This window comes from Amblyomma americanum, chromosome 1 (genome assembly GCF_052857255.1).
Source record: "Amblyomma americanum isolate KBUSLIRL-KWMA chromosome 1, ASM5285725v1, whole genome shotgun sequence".
Taxonomy (NCBI): domain Eukaryota; kingdom Metazoa; phylum Arthropoda; class Arachnida; order Ixodida; family Ixodidae; genus Amblyomma; species Amblyomma americanum.
Window position 1 is genome coordinate 249,761,902 of NC_135497.1, and position 21,234 is coordinate 249,783,135.

At 42.1% G+C, this 21,234-nt stretch overlaps 1 protein-coding gene across 3 annotated transcripts in view; it reads left to right on the top strand.

Annotated features, from left to right (window-relative positions):
* LOC144114902 (rap guanine nucleotide exchange factor 1-like) overlaps positions 1-21,234 on the top strand; it is a 79,510-nt gene that overhangs the window by 44,355 nt on the left and 13,921 nt on the right. For all 3 annotated transcript variants that reach the window (XM_077648919.1, XM_077648918.1, XM_077648917.1), the window contains 8 exons: positions 5,397-5,649; positions 5,989-6,108; positions 7,088-7,246; positions 10,409-10,595; positions 12,431-12,660; positions 14,389-14,471; positions 15,718-15,823; positions 17,842-17,920. In XM_077648919.1, the coding sequence (XP_077505045.1) occupies positions 5,397-5,649; positions 5,989-6,108; positions 7,088-7,246; positions 10,409-10,595; positions 12,431-12,660; positions 14,389-14,471; positions 15,718-15,823; positions 17,842-17,920 (1,217 nt within the window). The remainder of the gene's footprint in view (positions 1-5,396; positions 5,650-5,988; positions 6,109-7,087; positions 7,247-10,408; positions 10,596-12,430; positions 12,661-14,388; positions 14,472-15,717; positions 15,824-17,841; positions 17,921-21,234) is intronic.

Here is a 21,234-nt window from a genome sequence, read left to right on the forward strand (position 1 = left end):
GGCGTTGGCGGCAGCATTGTGAGTGTTAAATAGGGCGGCGTAGGGTGGCTCAGGCAGCCACCCCCAGAGGAGCAACCTAGGTGGGCAAGCTAGGTCTTCACCTCGTGGGGTCTTCACAACCTAACCATCGGAATGTGAGCAAACTAACCACCCTGGGAGGTGGCAGTTAAATTCATGGGTGATTGCGAGAGGTTGCTCAGGAATAGCAACTTGCACTTGGGTCACACAAGACCCACCAGTGGCATCTCTTAACCGCTGCACCATTGCGCAAGGAGTGCATGGTATGAGGACTCCCAGGGACATATTAATGTAAAGTTGAGACTGACCAGTTTCGAATATGGGCTTGAACTCATTACTGCTGTTGCGTCATATCCTTGAGGCAGAGCTTAAGTGTTCCTTCCAATTTTTTTTACTACTTTCATAAGGACAAATGTACATAAAGCTGTCTGGATGATGGATTAACAACAATTTGTTGGAATGCAAAAATTTACACTTGCACATTATGGCGAATTCTGATGGAATCAAGGGTCTGAGAAAAATCCATCTGTTTGGGAATAATCATGGTGGAAAAGTACCAAGTGCCAATTACTCATTAAAACTCAACAGAGACACTGTGCAGCATTGTGGACAGTGTGGCTATTTTCTCATTTTCAGTGGCAGTGAGATTCTGTCCAAGCATGGCGATGAGTCACCAAAAGATGTGATTGAATCCTGCCACATAATTAAACTTAAGCATTTGTTGTTTTCTGTCATTTCAACTGACACAAAATTTTCTTTTCTTTATGGTTTGAATGAGTAGACAGTGGCTTGTTTGGGGCTTAGCACATCTACCCTCTAGGTCTCCCTTTTTGAAGGAAGTTTCTGTGTGTTCCTTACCTTTTGTCTCGGTATGGTCTCTATTGGTACATGTTAAAAAGGTTACTGCCAGCCAAAAACGATGCGCACACAACAGGGGATCGCACAGGAAGGCAGCTTTGGCTGTTAGTAACCCTCTTTGAATATGCATTACCAACAGGCCCGCCATTCAGCCTTGCTTGTTGGTACGTGGGCCACAAGTTTCTACTATGTGACTTATTCAGATTTACCATTTTCAGTGGGTTGTTCACTTCAACAAAAGCACAGTTGCAACTACAGCCCTTGAATGCCTGTTGCCTTTTTCTTCTTTGCCCATATTTGGTTGCCATTGTGTTTAACAGAAAGCTTGACCAATACCAACTTGGCAAATCGATAACTGTTTATGCTGTAGCATGTGGAGTTTCTCTGTCCATTCATACACTGTCATCATTGCTCCACCTTTTTGATCTAACCTTCTAGTTACCACCGTGTAGCTGTTATGGGTAGTCGACCTGATAGCTCACGAAGGTGAACAGTACTATAGTTTCGCAAATATCCCGCAGGGATGACGGTGGCAGCTATAAAGCATCAGTGTTAACACAAATGAGGAATAAAGCTACAATTTAGGACATATCCTTTGTCTTTATTGTAGGGGTGTGCGACTATTTGATAGCTTCGAATATTCACTCGAATAGTAAAGTATTCAATTTGATTCAAATGTTTGGTATTCGAAATATCGAAGTATTCGTCTCAAGCAAATAACATTTCTGGAACGCTTGTTTCATGTAGTTTCAGTTCAGCGTACCTTCTCTGGGATGGCACCGCAGCACGCTTGCAGCCAAAGCACTGACTCCACGGACACTTTATACGTGTACGCGCTGCGAGCATGTGCAAGTACGGAACCCAGATCCGTACCTGCCGATGTCTGCACTCACACTTCCACGGGACGAGTCTGAGCTGACTGCAGCTGCCGCAGATGCTGTTCTCCGCATTAAATTCATTAATCAAGCTTGACGGCGCAGGCACAAAGGGGAGCTAGCACGAGAATTATAGAAATGGGCGCCACTTTTCGACGTCTGATGCAGGGTGACGCTGGGTGCGCGGGGTGTACACCTAGCAGATGTAATGGAGTCACCACTTAAAAGCAACAGCTGCATAATGACGCAGTCTCATTTAAGAGCAGCAGTCTGAGGCTCCACGTGTAGGTCTCACACGCCACAAATATGTTGACTCCCCCAATTTCCGATAGCAGTTTTTGCCGGAAGTTCACACAGCTTCAGTGATCTTGGCAAAGCTTCAGTGCACTCTCTTCTTTTTTTCTGTAATGAATCGGCTACTGAACTGGAACACCCTGGTTCGAACTCGACCGCAGCAGCCGCGTTTCGATGAAGACGAAACGCTAAGTCACCCATGTGCTATGCAATGTCAGTGCACGTTAAATATCCCCAGATGGTCAAAAATAATTCTGGAGCCCTTCACTACGGCACCTCTTTCTTCCGTTCTTCTCTTAGTCCCTCCTTTATCCCTTCCCTTACGGCGCAGTTCAGGTGTCGGCCGATATGGGAGACAGATACTGCACCATTTCCTTTCACCAGAAACCAATTTCAAATTTTTCCTTGCTTAGAAAAATACATTGTTTTGAGAATGCTTATTGTGCTGTTCACCATTTTTTGTGTGCTAGATATACTCTAAATTATGGCTTTGAAATTATTCGAAGAAAATTACTGTTGTTCGCTTCAATTTTGCTTCGAGCCAAAAAACCACTATGCAGACACCCCCACTTCATTGCCTTGTTTGCCTCAGGTAGCCATAACAAATTCTTCAGTCAGATGTGCCTGTCGAATACTCTACATTTAAATTATTTGTTCTAAAAGAACAGTTTTCATTAAGGACAAATGAAATGAGTGGGAAAAGTGCTGTTTTTCTGCTTGGTGGCTTCTAAATCTGCTTTTGACCAGTCTTTTCATTCATGGCACTTTATATTTAAACTCCAGCAGCCCTCGGCTGCATTGTTTGATTATACAGGGCACCTCATATAAATGCAGGCTGAGAGCTTAAATAGCATTTGTACACATTGTGACAATGCAACTTAAACAGCATTGTTGGCAAGCACCTAGGGCATCAAACAATTATTTTTAATCCTTGCTAAATTAATCTTTAGTTAACTAATGAATCAACTATGAAACCATTACAGATAGTAGAAAATTTCAACTATAAAGCTGTGGAGCATATAAAGATGCTGCACAGGGAATTCTTTTGATGATGGCTGTTTTATTGTTAAAGTGCTGTCTGTGCTTTGACTGAAGTTCGCTATACCGGGTGTCCCAGCTAAATGTAACCCAGGTTTTTTTTAAAAAGAGTGTCCAGGGCAACTGGAATCAACTGAGTGCTTTTGAGAGTCGTTTTTCCTAATCTGCAGTAATTATTTTGTTCAGCAAGGTTAATTAATTAGTAAATATCGAGTAGGTAACTTTTTTAATATTGGGTTCAGGAGTAAAGTGTGAGTTCGGGAGTTGTAGATCACTTTGAAAAACAGCCAGCTGAAATGTTAGCAATACAATACCACTTTGTAGCTTTTTTTATCAGTCTTGAAAGAAGTCCCACGAAATAAGAAGCCTTCTACTTGACAGCAGTGCTGCTTGAGCATCCCAGGATGATGCGCTCTCAGGGAACAGAAGCCGCTGATCTCTGGGGCTTTCCTCATCAGGGCCTTGCATTTACACTGGGCACAAGATATGCAGCAGCAGCTGCTGGCACGTCAACAAAAAGTGTTCATCTCCGTAAGGGTTGCTTGTAGTTATAAGGAAAGGAAATGCAGTAGCAGTCTTACAGTGAGTGGACTACTGGACTATGCCATGAAGGAATTAAGGAAGGGTTGAAAGGAATATAAATTTTTAATATGTACATATTCATACCACACACAGTGCATACCACGCATGCCTAGGGGCCCTGTGTCTGTGCGGCTGGGGTAAAACATGATGCAGAACCACGCTATGAATCAGACGTGCGTCTCTCTAGCTTGCACGTACCATGATGCAGAATGGCGCTATAATCAGGCACGCGTCTCTCATGTGGAAATGTCTCATTGTACAGGTGACCGATGGTGATGCTGTGCAACAAGCCATTGTTATTGCTGAATTTCACAATTTATGCAATAAGACCATTGCAAACGCAAAGTCCCCTCGGGGGCAGCACTCTGGAGATAAGGAGATATCTTTCTCTGAGAACGGATCTTGGGATGCTCGGCCCTCAGCCCCCAGTGGCTGTGGAGCAACTGACCAAAGCGGCGTTCAGACCTGTGACTGAGGGTGCTAAGAATCACTGGCTCCGGACAGGCCGTCATTGGAATCTGAACTTGGCAAGCAGGGGGCGGCCGAAAGTTAGATGGGCGGATGAGATTAAGAAGTTTGCTGGCATACAGTGGGCATAGCTGACAAAGGACAGGGTCAATTGGAGAGACGTGGGAGAGGCCTTTGCCCTGCAGTGGGCGCAGTCAGGCTGATGATGATGATGATAATGTATTTCACAGGCTTTCTTTTAGGCCGGCAAAGAGCTATGTAAATGGTATCTTGTTGCAAACTTTTCACTCGGCTGTTTTTCAATGCAAAGTACAACTTCCAAATCAACGCTTTATTCCCGAAGATAATATTTTAAAGGTTAGCTAATTAATATTTACCAATTAATTGCCTTTATGGAACGAAAAAATACTTCAGACTAGAACACGTGACTCTCAACAGTACTCAGTTGGTTTCACTTGCCTGCAATGCTCTGTTTTTTTTTTTTTTTTTGAAAAGCTTAGTTACCCTTAGTTGGGACACCCAATGTATGGAATGTTCATGTCAGGAGCACATGCTATGAACATGGCATTGCTCTCCTACTGACCATTGCATGGTGCACCCAAGCTTGCCCAGTCGCAGCCATTAGTTAGCAGCACAAAGGATCACAATCTACTGCTTCTGCAGTTTCATGTACTTGATTCAAAGTATAAAAAATTATCTAGAATAACGGTGTCTTTTCAGATATTGTGCCATTTATGGTTTCACCGTACAACTCTCTGATTGAAACCTTTTATGCATCTTCTAGAGGGTAAAAGTTCATTAACATATCAAGTACAAGTTGGTGTAGAGGTATGGATGGGTTTCAAGGTAAGCAAATGTAGCAGGGGACAGCAGAGAGTCAGGTGGGTAGGCGAGATCAATTAGTGTAAAGGGGTAGGTTTGACGTAGGTCTCGCAGGACAGGATTAATTTGAGGTCAATTTTTCCAACAATGGACACATTTGGGCTGATGATGGTAATAATGGAGAAAGTTAGTGTGGATAACGAGATGCTGCCTCGGTTGTAGCACTACTGTCTCGATTTCACTTCCACAACATATGCCAATTTATGTTTTTACCTTTGACCTGTGTCATGTAGGACGTTCTACATTGCACTTAGTCTGGTAATACTAAACATTACAGTTCCATCGTTGTGCTGTTTGAAACCATGTGAAGTTCCTCAGAAACTAAGCTGATGGCATATTCTGAAAAGGGCTTCTGATTTGTGTGATACTATTACGATGCAGAAGCCAGATTGGAGGTCCCAGTTTGGATGCGGTGGCCCCTCCACTACCTCCGAAGAAGAAGTCTGGGGCACTAAGCTCAAACTCCAATCTCCTGGAGCCTTTGTCAGCTGCGCTGCAGCCGCCTCTGTTTGGAGACTGGCAAGGGAGCAGCCCCCTCAGTGGGGCCAGTAGCTTTGAATCCGTCCTGCACCATTCAGCCGATGATCTCTTGGGCATATCTTCCCCAACCCCCTGGACTACCACTACACACAAGGTTTGCCACTTGACTGGTGCTTAGTAATAACAGTCGTGGTTAATATTGGCATGGTCATTTCTAGTTCATGGCGGGCATAGTTAGTCAACTTATCAGCCACATCTTGACTTGTAACAGCTTCGAATTTTTCTGCATTTTTCAGTGCTCTCTGTGTGGTTTTTAGACAAGATTAACCTTTGAGAACTGCTTTCTCTGTAGATTATTGATACTTTCATGTACATTTTTACGTATTGAAGAAAAGGTAAAAGTATGGTTGGTACAATTATAGGTTTAGTGCAGTCTTTCATGGTGCCTTTTCACATGTTTTGTGTTGGTACATAATGGTTTTTTATTTTTTAGACAAGCTATCAGAGTTTCAGCTACAACGCTTGCACCACCACAGTCAGCAGCCGAAGTGACAGCGTGGACCAACTGCTCAGTCACTCTTCATCGTCAACACATATATCAGCTATGAAGCAGGTGTGCATGAGGACTCATGTATTGTTTGGTACATCTCTTGCCTCTTATGTCCTCAACTAGCAAAACAAAATGTCATTAGCTGGAGCTTTATAGATCTGGATTAATATTTGAGTATAACTTGTGAGCCACAATTTCAGATGGACAGAAAAAGTAATGAATGTTCTCCCACCTCCCACAGCATAAATGTAAAACAGTGCTAAAGACTAAGACAGATGGACACATAAGAGACAGATGGGAACTTTTGCTTTATTTATCATTTATGTGCCTTTGTCTTTTGCGCCATTTTATATTCTTGTCCTAGTGGACGAATAAACACAAACCAGCTATCTCATCCCATGAAATGTTTGTTTCCTTGACTGTGCAATGGTATGTTTTCCTTTATTATTTTATGCAGCGGTAAATGTTTTCGAACCTCTACAAGCTGTTAAGATTGCGCGTGAACTGTCGGCACTGTCATGGCAGATTTGTGAAACAGCAAGTGCTCCGGTAGACCTGCGAATCGTTTGTGCGCTTCTTGTAAGCGGATTATATTGCATGTCAAGTATGTCGGATTATATTAGTATAGTCATTAGTGCCCTCAAATTCTGCTGTGTTTATTTATTTATTATTCATAATTTCTTTACTGGGAATTCAAAACTAAAACTGAATGTTTTGACGCTTAGTATTCTAATTTCAACTGAGGCATTTACTGCAGTGGGTATCACAGTTGAGATAAACCTTTTGCATGTAGCATCAATGTACATTACACTGAAATACCACACCTCCTTGGTTTAAAGCTCTTGTGTATTACCTTACCACATGCTTAAACCTTTAGTGAACTTGAATTCATGGTGGCATTTTTCTGAGTTATTTGAAACTTTTGGATTCACAACCCAGTCATGCAATCATGCACTTGGTATGCATGATCGGGCCAATTATACATTCAGTGTGCACCGCATTCTGTTAATGCATATCAATTTTCGCTTGTTCCCTCTTACAGATGGACAAAACACTTGCATCTTTGAGCCATCAATCATTCGAACTAAAGGGGTCTGCTTTTGGAACAGCCATGGATGAAGTTAAACCAGCCCTTCCCATCAAGCAGCGTTGTGCCAGAACAAGGACTCCATCTCAGTATGACAATGTTTCAGATGCTGAGGTGTGGCATTTATGCATGTTGCATTTTTCTCCTTTCCTTTTTTGCCGGTGTTTGTGCATACACAGTTAAGCATTTATTTCTGTGTGCATATGAAACAGTAATACCCTTTTGACATGGTAGAGTATTCACTGAAACTTGCAAGTTGACACACATCCATATTCAAAATAATTCGGTACAAAGCCAAGCACATAGCAGAAAGGAGGTGTAAAAGGCTGAGAGTAATGCAGACCTTCACTTTTCTTAGTGAAAGCACTGGTTTGGTTTAGTTTGGTTTATGGGGTTTATTGCCCCAAAGCGACTCAGGCTAAGAGGGACGCCGTAGTGAAGGTCTCCGGAAATTTCGACCACCTGGGGTTCTTTAAAGGGACTATGCAATAAATTAATTGAAATTACGTAAAGCAGACGAGAGATAGGCATTCGATCACTCGTCACCCCAGTGCAAGAATTTTTGAGCTAGCATCAATAACAGCGAAGATATAGACGATTAAAAATTATGCTTCTCCTCTCCCCCCTCAACTCGTACACGAGGAGCACCAGAAAAAAATAAAGAAAACAGCTCTGGGACTGGGTCCTGCCCATGAATACGTCATCCGCTGACGTTCATTTTTCAACTTCCGGTTGTCGCTCCTAGCCCCCCAGCAGCAGCGTCGGCGGTGTGGCGGCATCTCTCCGGTCTCTTTGCCTTCTCCTGGATTGCGGCGCGCGGCTTGTTTCTTTGCTTGTCACCTGTGGTAATTAGCAGTAATAAATCCGGACCTCGAGACGCGACTGCTCGCTTTTACGGCCGCGATGGGCATCGAGCCCTATGCGTGCACACGAAGAGCCGTGCGAGTGGCTCCAGAACTCCTGACAGAAGGAGGCGGCAGAGGAAAATTGAAGCCATATGTGCGAATGCAATGCCCTGGCTAGCGCTTGCCCGAGGGGGTCGCGCGGCGGCACGAGCACGACGATTTTCACGGCTACCGGAAGTGTGCCCGTGACGTCGTGGCTGCCGTGGTTCCAGCGAATGACAGCGTGTGGTGGCCTGGCGACGTCTTAGTTCCGCGATTTTAGTTCCAAAATCAGTCACTACGAGCACACCAATCGGCCCGTGAATTTTGAAAAACACGGTTTTTAAAAGTTCATAATAAATTGCCGGCTCAGTTCTGAAGACTCATACTTGGTGTGAATGCTTCTTAGCATCATTTCTAAGCATTGAAAACATTTACAAGTGACTTTTTATTCGTTGCATAGTCCCTTTAACGTGCGCCGACATCGCACAGTACATGGGCCTGTAGAATTTCGATGGAACTGCCGCAGCTGGGATCGAACCCTTGTCTTTCGGGTCAGCAGCCGAGTGCCATAACCGCTGAGCCACCGCAGCGGCACTACTGATACATTACAGGTAAAATAATCACAAGTTACAAATCATGATATCAATTGCTGTCAGATCTTGGCATTGTTTATTGTCAGAAAACTTTGCACTTAAACACAAGACTTTAAAAAAGCGTAGCTCCCATTCACAGATGAACTGTCACATCTTAGCTGCAGCTGAAATTTCTTTTCTAAAGAAACATCTTCATAGGTTGCGATACATACCACATTAACACAAAAGGGAAGGGCTTAAATGAGGATCGTCATCTTATGCAGTCACCCTTCAGGTAGGATCATCCCACGTTTTCATGGGTTCGGTAGTTGGGCTTGATGATTAAAAAGTCAGCAAGCATGCCCAAAACCTGGAACACAACATGGTTTTGACTTTGAAGCATAGAGGGTCAACTGTTTGGCAATGGCTGCTTCATGCAGCCACACAGGAATGCATGAAGGCAGCTGAACGTTTCTGTAATGACAAAGGAAAAAAAAAGCAGATGATTGTCATGCCACACAGGCATACACAACTTGTCTGGTTCAAAGATATTGGCTAGCAATATCTATGAGCTGTCTTACAACGTACTACGCCTCTTGTGTGAAGCAGTTCATGCCGTCACCTGTATTTGGCTCTGAAATAGGCCTAAAATTATTTTGCATTTTGCCTTTAACAAAACGTTACCTCTGCAGCTGGGATTTGATCCTGCAAACTAGCTAGCTTTTGCTGCTTTAAAGCTGTTGAGTATTTTGAATTGGAGCTGTGATACGTACTTGGTTTTCACAGTGAGGCCATGCCTGGCAGGTCTAGAGTGATAAAGCTGTTGAGTATTTTGAATTGGAGCTGTGATACGTACTTGGTTTTCACAGTGAGGCCACCCCTGGCTGTCTAGAGTGATAAAGCTATTGAGCATTTTGAATTGTAGCTGTGATACGTACTTGGTTTTCACAGTTAGGCCACCCCTGGCAGTCTAGAGTGATAAAGCTATTGAGCATTTTGAATTGGAGCTGTGATACGTACTTGGTTTTCACAGTGAGGCCACGCCTGCCAAGTCTAGAGTGAGCACAACAGTGTTACGAATGCAGATGGTTATTAAGTGGAGAAAAATTTGTTGATACAGGAATAAATGAAAACATGAGTTTGTGAACACTTTTTTTGTAACCTAGGTTTTGTAGCTTGTTTGCTTAGATAAAGGATTTCATTCCACAACTAAACAAGTGCTCATGGTCAGTTGTCTTTTCTCGGCAAAGAACATGAAAAAAAAAAGAACAAATCACAGATCATGTTTCTACCTGACTTCTTACTCAAAATATAAAGCCTGATTTTTACCCCTGGACTTTCAGAAACATAAAACCCAGAAATGAAGGGGCCTGTGCGTACCAAACTACATGCTGAAGTATGTTGTCTGTTACAGCTGCGACCAGCAGTCACATGGTCAAGCTTTCAGTGCAGAGTGACGGAATGTGTGTGCACTGCACGTTGTAGTTTACAGAGCTGGTAACACTGAAGAGCCACACATGGCAGCTTGGCCTGTGCATGTACATGATGGACCACGCTTATCAGGAACATGTGGGTGCATGGCTCTGTGCTTTGAGCACTTTGCATAGAGAGTGTGACATGGAATAGACAATGTCACAGAGAGCACCTGTGGTGTAAGATGTCTGCAGCTGCTGCGCTGTGAAGCACGGAATCACACTCTCGCATGTTCTCAGTAAGCGTGGTGCACCCTCCACATAGGTCTGGTGCCCTCCAGAATTTACCAGCATTTAGTAGGAAAGCTTGGTTGCAACAAGAGCTGTGGATATTGGTTCTTCCAGGATGTGGTAGATGGCGAGAGGTGGAAAACTGAGCATTGGCGTACCACAGACATGATGGGCTGCAAAGTGGTCAGCCATGAGCCATCGTGCCCACAATACGCCCAGCAGACAAGTGCTCCTTCGACAAACACCTCCTCTATGGCTGAGGATGGCCGGCCTCCTCCCCTGCCTCCTAAGAAGAAAATGAGTATGTATCACTCTCCAGTGCCTCTTCTAACACACGTTTCAATTCAGCTTAAAGGGACACTGAGGAGAAATTGAAGTTGGCTTGTATCGATAGAATAGCAGCTCCTGATCACAAAAACGCCACTCTTACTGAAAACAAAGCTCTTGTAATGTAGAAAATAGCAGGAACCAAAATACAGCTGTCGCCGCCACAGGCCAATCTCGCAAGTACAAGCGTGATGACTTCCTAGGACAAGAGGCGCCACCTTGGAGGAATTTTCCTTACTTCATGGAAGCCACGAATCTCTGAGGCTGGCAAAGGAAGGTTGCGCACCGCACCGCTAGCCGTCAGAAATCACGGAGTCTGCGTTTACGTCACGTGTCACGTCACTCCGTTCTGTGACGTCATAAGAGTTCTCCGTGTCGTCATAAGAGTTCTCGAGTTTGAATCAGAGCGGCGGGAAAAACTTTCTCAACTTCGAATCCAAATTTCTTTGAAATAAATGCATCTTTCGCGCCCGGACAAGCGGCAACAAAGCCATGAAATGCCGAAGTATCAGATTTTGCTAACAAAAAAAAAATGATAGAGTTCTCCTCAGTGTCCCTTTAAGTAGGTATTCATTCCAAGAATTCTGAATCGCACAACACATTTGTTTTAATGGCATAACTTGAATAGACCTGTCTGCAGTTTGATTTGAATTATGGCTGTGTTAGTGAAGTTGAATAGATTTTTGAGGACAAACTTTACACAGCAGTGTTACCAAAAGGTATCCTCCAGTCACCCTAAATGTCGTTCTGAGTAAGGTTTTGCTTTGAAAAGTCTTTGATTGATCATACATAGATAGCAGGTATTTAATTTCACGTCGCTGTTTGTGAGACTGGCCTGCTGCCTTGTTGAGTTTGCTGTTTCCCTCTGCTGTGAGGCTGTGAATAGTGGTTGAAATGAATTTGCTTTTTCCAAATAGTGTCTCACTTGTTTCCATTCTTATTAGCCCCTCTTAAAGACATTATTCACATGCATACAGTGTCAGAAAATTTCATTATAGATGCAACTTTCTCGTGCACTCATCTTTTCATGTAGTTGTGCTGATCATGCAACACACATACCACCGTGATTACTCCATAATTATGTTACAAGCTCAGTTTTTTCTCTTTTCAAGCTATTTTTTTCTGCATGTATTGTATTCAAAATTCATTTTCAGCTTTAGGTGAGAAATAACCAGAAAATTTGCACTTCTGTGGAAAGTGACTGTTTCCTTTCATATTGCGCACACAGTTAATGCAGTGTAGCTGCCTTGTTCCCCGCCGAGCAGGCTTACCGCATCCCTCGCATTTCAAAGTTTGAGGCAGTGCCCTTCCGTTACTTGCAAGATGCACAGTTACAGTCAGTATTAAAGGGATTGCTTTTATATGAGCTGAAGGAAGCTAATAAACTTTTTCTGTTCTGATTGTCACTTTCTCTCCTTTGAAAGTAGCAGGGCATGACAGGTGACCCAAGGGGCCAGCTATGGTCATGAATCTTGTTTGGCCTTCATGCATGAGCCTTGGCAGAGCACTTCATTCTATTAGTTAAAGTGATCACCTTCATATTGATTCTGACTATCTATTCATTTACACTCACAAAGTGAACAAGGGAGGAGAAAGCCTCATGGTGTTTGCCATTATTTCCACATGCTTGCCAATGTGTTGGCAAGAGGTTTCGACAAGAAGGCAAGTCCTCTTGTCGAAACATTGGCAAGCACCCTGAGGCTTTGCCCTCCCTTGTTCACTTTGTGAGTGTCAAGAAACCACCTGCCTGCCCTGTCTCTGCCATGGACTCTGTAATTATTTAGTTTCTTTTCCACATTTGTACTGCAGTCCAGGAGTACATCCAGACATTTGGCAGCTACTCTCAGCCTACAGAGCAGCAGGATTTCTTCAACAGTGGCCGTTTGTTCACATACCAAGTGGCACACTATAAGCAAGTGCAGATGTCCTTTGCCAGCTTGGGAAGTGATGAATTCCCCAGCAGTTCCCTGCAAGATGCAACTTTGGCAGTGCCTTTTGAACTGAGTTCTCCACCTGCTCTGCCGCCCAAGAAGAACCGGGTAAGCCTGCCATGTGGAGCACCATGACCACCTTGTAGTAGTAGCTTTGGGAATAAGATGCACCTCATGTGTGGCCATGACACCATTGTGCTGTCACCTGCCACATTGCCAATACAATTTTCAGGTTAATTTCAATTAAAACTGCACCATCTGTTTTATTTGCACAGCTTGCTTTTAACTTGATATGTGAGCTTTAAGCAGACATGGAAAATAAAAAAGAAAGGAATGATTTTATACTACAACCTCAGTTTAACTGCACCAAAAAGCAATAAGCAATTTTTTTTTTTCACTTTTTATTTATTTCTGTGAGATTGAGCTTTTTCAGTGAATTTCAGTGGCTTACTTTCCTCATCGTAATTTAACAACACATGCAATGGGAAAACCTGTTGGCTTACTGTGTGCCATACAAGGGTGACTCATTTCTATGTTGAGGGACAAGCGCCTTATTCAAAATATCGTTCACTGTACATGTTTTTGTGAGCCACAGCAGGCGCGAATAGCCCTAATCCCTTTACGTCATAGGTGACCGGTGGGCTGCCTTTAGATTTTTTTGGGATTAACTTCAGGAATGTGTTAACTCTATCCTTGTTGTTTTTTAGCTAGTATTGTAAACTTCAGATTTAGATGTATAAACTAATGTAACCACTGAAAAACATTTTTAGACATTTAAGGCTAAAATTAAAATGCTACTTTCACCATGCATTAGGTTTCCAAATTTCCTTTTGAATGGAATAAATTTAATTCATATAAGAGCAGTGTTGCTGAAAAGGAACATTTTTGTGTTCCCATGCATTCAGATAGGCATGGTAGCGCATGCTTGCCCAACTGAAGCACTCGCAGCTCTGTCAGTCACAATTCATAAAACTGTATTACCGTATTTACTTGCATAATTTGCGTACCCCCGACTTTTTCCCTGGATTTTTTTTTTTTTTTTAATGTTACTCACATATTTCGCGCTCCCTGCTGTGCAAGCACACCAGCATGCACGCAGGTGCGCGCAGGGCAGGCTTGGGATGATTGGCACGGCCACTTCGCCATGTGCGGCTGCAAAAGGGGAGTGAGTGGTGTCAAAAATGTCGGCAATTCGTTTTTAAATTGGTTCAGGTAAGCAAAAGTCAACTCCGCGTCATTTACCCGAGCCACTCCTGTACGAAAAGCTGTCTACATCATGCCAGAATCTGAAAATGCCGAACCGTTGGCTATTGTTTGCTGCTGCTTGGCCGGGCCGCATGCGAGTGCGCTGTTTTATCGCCTTGTATCTCCATTCGCCTCTAACTGCTGGCTTTGTGATTGTATCATTCTGCATTTATTGCTTCGAGCTGCACACGTGCCGTAATGCCATCACGCTGAGAACTACATAATGTGGATCTAAGGTAGTGGTGGGTAGGATGGTATGTGTCGACTTATATTAGGAGTCAGCTTTTTTTTTTTGGGGGGGGGGGGGGGGGGGGGGGGGGGGGTTGCAGGGTAGATTTCTACGCAGCAATATACTGTACACATTGCGCATTATGACCTTTGTAGAGTTATTTAGAACGTGTTCGAGAAATCTCCATGCAATCTGCGCACTCCCTTTTTGGAGCCTTAATTTTAGGAAAAAAGTGCTCAAATGACACAATTAAATATAGTCAGTTGTGAGTTTAGTGAAATACAGCATATCTGTCTTGTTAACCGACTTCTTTGTGGCCGCTGAAGGAAATTTTAAGTTGCATTCTGCTTTGGTGGTTACAGAGTAGTTCCCTGGGTGTCCAAGATGGTCTCATGTTGCCTACACGCCAGTCCTATGCGTCTCTTGGCTCTGGGACCTGCTTAGAGTAAGTGTGTGTTTTGTGTGTGTGGTGTATGGGGGTTTAACGTCCCAAAGCGACTCAGGCTATGAGAGACGCTAAGTGTGTGTGTGTGTGTTTTAATCCTTCATCGTCATGCTTGGTTGTGAAGTGTATTGCTATAGCTATTATCTTGTTTATGAAGTCACAATTAAGAAATCTTTAGGGGACATGTATTTTTGTGTGCCGATTCTAAATATGTCACTTAATTTCATGTAAAACAATTCCTTGAGCACTTATGTTATTTTTGTGCATGTGTTTTGTGAAGAGCTTTGAAAAAATTTTGCTGTGGGAAACTTGCTGAAATGTATGCCGTTGGGCTCACTTGACACCAAGGAATGCAATAAGGTATAATTGTTTTCCTGCTTATCATAGAACTTAAGTTATAGGGTTTTGAAGTTGTCGCTGCGTAAATGCGAAGAAAAGTGCGTATTCCTGTTTCTGAAGTGGCAGCTTCAATACTCTATAACTCAAGTTCTGTGATAGCCAGGATGATAGCTTTACCCTTATTGCATTCCTTCATATCAAGAGAACCAAAGGCATACATTTCAGCAAGTTACCATAGCAAATTTTCTTCAAAGCTCTTCACAAAATACCTGCATAAAAATTACATAAGTGCTCAAGAAATTGTTTTACGTAATTAAATGACACATGCAGAATCAGCGTGCAAATATACATGTTCCCAGAAGACTTCATAATTATGACTGCATTAATAAAATTTTGTTTTCAAGACCAGCCTCCCCCTTAATCATTTAAAATGCATACTGGTAGTTAACAATTTAAAATGATGTTGCTTATTTGGAACTTTATGCATACTATAATAACTTATTTATCGCAAGTATACCAAATTTCATGAAGCACAGATGATAGGCCCCTTGTCCCAAATTATTCGCTGGACTGATTTTTCGGGAGGCTTAGGTGATTTGTGAAAAATGTTAAAATAAGGTATTCGTGAAAACTTAGCACCATTTTCTGTGAGGATGTGTATACCTCACAACTGTTAGTTACAACAGGTAAAGCACGTGGTCTTATTTTTGTACTAAAAAGAAGAATTAAAAATAAAAAATAAAAATACTCTCATTTGTACATTATGATGTCTAACACTAAGTTAATCTCACATTTGTGCAGTACTCTTTTTTTTTTTTTCCTCTCTTTAATTTTTGCCCTATTAAGATGCAACACCTTGTATGCTGCAAGAACCTCATTGTAACAGTCCTGTGTTGTGTTTGTTTAGCACCCCTCAGCCATTAAAAGCAATTGAAGATGCCTTGCCTGATGAGAATGGTGAAAGCTTGATTGACCAGCAAGATGTCAGTGATCACTTGATCTTTGGTGACAATGTAAGCACTTCTTTTTAATTTGATGTGTTTAATATATGCAATGTAGGTGCATTTTATCATAATGACTAATTATATATGCGTTTGACCACATCAAGGATGAACTTTGGTCAAACAGGGTTTATGTACACTTTAATTGGAAACTCTCTTAATTTGCGAATTTTTTTGGATCAAGTTACTTTTGCTTTGGCAATGCAGAGTTTATGCCCCATGTTTGAAAGGTGCTTTGTTTGGCTAAAGCCTTGTAAATTACTATTAGTAAATAACCTTCCAGTAGTAATTTCGACTGTGGTTATCCAACTGAAGTTCTCAGTTTTCTCATGCAGCTAATTCCCAGTAATGTTTATTGTAGCTTGGCTACCTCGGAGCATGGGAGACCTAAGAACACAGAGAACAAAATTGCAGTTGAAACTTATAGGAGGGCCTTGCATACTTGAAGCACATGAGAACATAAATTTGGGAAAATTGGTTAGGATTCACTGCAGGGTCATGTCTTATCTTCATTTTTGTCATTTGTTTTTAGTGGTCTGCATATACAGGGAATTCAGCTGGCAATTTCAATCTCAGTAATGCTGAGTACATGCTTACTAAGCCAATGAACTAAAACCACCATGCAGCTGTGATACATGGCCTCTGAGATTTACTCTGTGAGCAGTGCACAATGGATGCACTGGCAGCAGCTACTGTCAGTACTCTGCTTGGAGCAGGCATTGCTATTATAACCATTGCCTGCGAATGCATCAAAGCTATGGTTGGTCTGTTTTTAAGCTGCCATGAGGCCATGGCTACTGTTCTGTTTGCTGTGAGGTTGATCACACAAACATGCTTACTGTTAGCTGTTAATTTTTTAGAAGCACGCTTTGCTGGATAATGCACTTCAGTATGTCTCTGCGGCCACGAAAGCTTGTGCTTTGACCAGCTGTAGTGCTACCAGCTAGATCATTAGTGCATTGTAGCACAGCTACCATATCTTGCCTAACTTATGTCCAAAAATGTGCATGGATAAAAACAAACTAAGCCTGTCTTTCTCCTTTGTGTACTTTTGTTGATCAAGGATACTGCCAGTGTTTCTTCGAAGCACTGTACGTATGTATAAAGGCTTCTTCAAATGAAAGCATATACAAGAATTGCTTTGCTATATTGAGAAAGTAGGCTTTATTGGAAGCTAAGTAAAACAAATTGCTCTGCGCTGTATATTTTACTGATCTGGAGTTTTCTTGTACCGCTATTCAACAGTGCACCTTATGAAATAGATAGGAGCATGTTCTTTTGATGCTATGGCATCGCTTGTTGATGAAGCTTCAGTAACAAGAGGCATTTTTATGCGCAAAGCTGAAAATAATACATACCATGTGTATGTAAATTGAAATACTCCTGTAAAAACTTTCTAATGGGCTGCAGAAAGTATTTTCGTGGTTTTGTGGCCTAGACTTATGGTACTGCTAGGTAGATGTGAAATTAAATGCACATGCAAATTATTGTTTTATTATCAGCAGCAAAATGAAACGCGAATGAGACAATTGAAGCACGAGCAGCAAGATCTTAGCCAGGGGGAAACTCAATACTAGGGTAGGTTAATTTCACTTCGAAGATGCGAAGACTGTCCTTTAGAATTGTTCATCTACCTTGCTTGTACTTCCTCTCCAGGAGCTAATATGCTAATATGTTTTTCTCTTGGCATTTCAGTCCTTTTGTCCACATTTCATTTGTCACTGATACTACATATTGTTAAAAAGGTGAAACTCGCATTATGATAAGTCGAGAGCAGCTGACAAACTGCAGTGCTATAAGGGTAGCATCTTCAACTTTTTATAATTTGGTGTTATTGTGCTGTGATCTGCTTTTGCCTTTTTCTAGCTTTGTATCTTCATAAAAGCTTAGCTTAGATGATATCAAAGCACATTGAATTCCTGTTGAAAGAAATACTCAGCGGAAGTTAGATATGCTTCTGTAAGGGTAAAATTTGCATGTTGCTGTGCTTTGTGCACATATGCAACTCTCTTACCCTTTCCTCCCAACAGCCAAACGATGTAAGAGGACTGAAAGGAGGACCAGCCGATGCCCTCATAATTCATGCAACTGCAGTACCGGAAAACAGTGGCAAGTTTTATTTGTACTTTGTTAAAATGTGATTGACGGAATGGTAGGCTATCTTTCCATGTTGCCAGTTTTGTAGCTGAATGTGGCTGCTGACTAAGGCATTCATGCAAAAGCTTCCTCACCTTTTTTTCTGTTTATCTTCCTGTTCTCTATCTTTAGTTTGCTCAGGTGTTTTTAGTATTGCTGCACTGCTGCAGTCACTGCCATGTGCCTAATGTTCGTTTTCTTTTGCTGTATGCAAAGTCACATTGGTATACTTTTGGCACACTTGCACAGTCCAGTTGCTTTATCGCTGTGACTGCTGCAGCATTTTCTTAAACTGTCACAGCTAGAGATAAGGCAACCTAAGTGTACAGTGACACCCTGTAAACATGATCTCAGTGTTAGCAATGGAATTCTGCTGACTGTTGGCCACTTTGTCAGCTGATCTACTACTTAGGTCCTTTGTTCCTTTTGTGAGTGCATATTTACCAAAGAAGCAGTGTGTTATTTGTGTTTTTTTTTTTGTATCTACAATCTGTATGTAGTCAGCACCATGTGACAATGTTTTTAGAAGCGATACTATTCAAAAATTGTCTGATAAAGTTTACTTTTGACAGTGATACCTGTCTGGGGGACTTTCTTCAGAGTGAAACGATTTCATAGTATGTTGTTACTGAAAACTAGCGTATTCATCTGCTACCCAAACAACAGTGCTTCCCAAGTGTTCCTCGGCCATAACAAACATGTGGTCCAGGGAGTGGGCACTGTAAGAAACGTGCTGCCTGTAGCCATGTGGTTCAGGTGAGCCTGGAAGCAGGTGCAATCATGGGAGAAGTGTTTGGACAATACAGCTGTCACTGTGAGCCCTTTGCTCCAAGGGAGGGCAGTATGCCCGAGTTTTTTTTTATTTTTTTAAAAGAACCATGGAAATGTCTACTGTTCGTCACTTTAGCTATACTTTAACCTTGGTACAACCTATTTGTGTATAAAAAAAATTTCCATTAAAGGAAAATTTCATTTTTCTCTTTAGTCTAGTGGAGTATGCGGTTTGCATTTAACACGTATTTGCTCGCTTTATACATGTACAAGGGGTGTCCATTAATTTCAGTAAGTGCCTCCTGGCCTGCAGCATTGAAATAAAATGATGAAATTTTGAAAGAAGTTACATTTAGATGAAGTTTTAGAAGGACCTCTTTTCCAGAAGCACATCATCTTGCAGTGTGGTTTCCTCTAGCAGCAATGCGCTTCCATCACTCATGCACGAGTCTCTGCATGCCATTGTAGAATGAGGGCAACTGCCGTGCCCCATCGACCTTACAGCCAGGACATCATGCTGTCAGTCATCTCACTGTTTCTCACGACGAAGCAGCATACGAAGGGTGTGCTCTTCACGCCTAACGAGGTCACCAGTGTAGCATCCTATTGGTGTCGTCAGTAGGTACCCTCATTGTTTGACAACATGCACAGGTGACTGGTGCACTGGTACATTGCTGCTTATAGAAAATGTGTCAAAAAGTCATATGCTCCTTGGAAAGAAGACATTCTAGATGTTTGTTTTAATGTCACATCTTTAAATTCTGTCCGTTTATATAAGGGGACAAAACTTGTTTAGTATACCTCAAGCCAACGGGTTCTGAAAAGCCAAAAGGAATCTTTGGCTAAGATAGGTTATTGTTTAGGTGCAAATGGTAGTGGAAGAAGTCCTGTAGGGCATGGGATTCGCAAGGTAAATGCATCACTATGCTGTTGATGGCATCCTCTTGAGGCTCACACTAGATATATTCTTTCTGTGCTGACAAGAATTCTTAAGAATACGCTAGCTAGAACAGACATAAGCTTCTGTGACTTGGTAACAGCTGCCAAGCTGGACTGTGTTTGTCTGGCTGATTTTATAGTCAACAGTGATCAGTGTCTAACTACAGTGTAAGGAGTCTTCGTGTGGCTCCAAGAATTGCTATTCACACTATCATAATCACAAAAGCTTATAAGCTGTTGTGATTATGATAGTGTGAACAGCAATTCTCAGAGCCGGGACATCTGCATTACAGCAGTGCTGAGGTTTTGCTCCACAAGCTTATCTGCTTGCATCCTTGCAGTTTTTATCAGGCATTACTCTCATAACTTTGTGCTATCAGTGTCAGAGGAACTTATTCACGTTGTTACTATATCTGAAATCTCAGCATACGTTCACAAAATTTTACTCACAGAGGTGTTTAAAAAATTTCAAGGGTTGTTTTCACTGCTAGAAGTGTCAAAAAGGTAGCGTGATTAACCTCGCAATTTAGTAAATTTCGGTTGAAAGCATGACTGCTATACCAAGTTTCATCAATCAGTTGTTCAATCACTATAATTTTTTCTGAAGGATGGGGCAAAAAAAAAAAGCTGCTCTGAATGACAGCTTGGTACAGCGGCTACTCGTACATGCGGCAACCACAAGCGTGACACCGTAATAGGCAGCAGTGCAGTTGTATAAATAATGAACTGAGTGGAACATAGTTCTACTACAAGATGCATTTATCGTCAGCCTTATGAAATTTAGCAGACATTCTGTGCCAATGGGCGGGTGTCTAAGCACCACATACATGAGTTTGCTAATAATAGCATACATCTGAATTCTCAATGCGTCACATACCATAGATCAATTCATTTATTTATGTAAAAATGTTAGCCCACAGAGCCATGTTTTGTTTACTTTTGACATGACTGGTACATGCAGTACAAAAGTACAATTTATGAATAGCTACACAGATAATTGTTTTGTAGAGTGTACAATATAAACACTAGAGAAGAATAAAATTTTCATGCTTCTTAATGCAGCTGGAAAAATATCGCAAGCAATGCTGTAATGGCGGCTAGTTGGTTTTTCATCTTCAGGTTGGCGCGCTGTACTTTGGCACAAGGACTGGTTACAAAAAACAGGACAAGACAGGTATGTGCGTGAACTTTCAACTGTTTATTAAATGTACTGCTCTCCTTATAGACTCCCATACAAACTTACAAAGAACAAATGTACAAACGCGTATGAGATACAAGATGCTAAGTGCTAATTCATGAAACCGTAGCCCGTGATACAAGATGTTAAGTGCTATTCATGAAACCGTAACCTGTGTATCACCGCTTTCCATCGCGCTGCTTGTTAACATTTGAATTTTGCTGTGCGTCAGCACTATCGACGGATCGCTTACGCGTTCCGTGGAACCGGCCCGTGCCATTTCGTATGCTTCAAAGATTACTCTTTCATGCCGGTCTGTGAAATGCCTGATTATAGTGGTTTCCTCGAATCTTGGGATGCATTCTTTGCAGCGAGCTACATGCTTGACGAGATTGCTTGG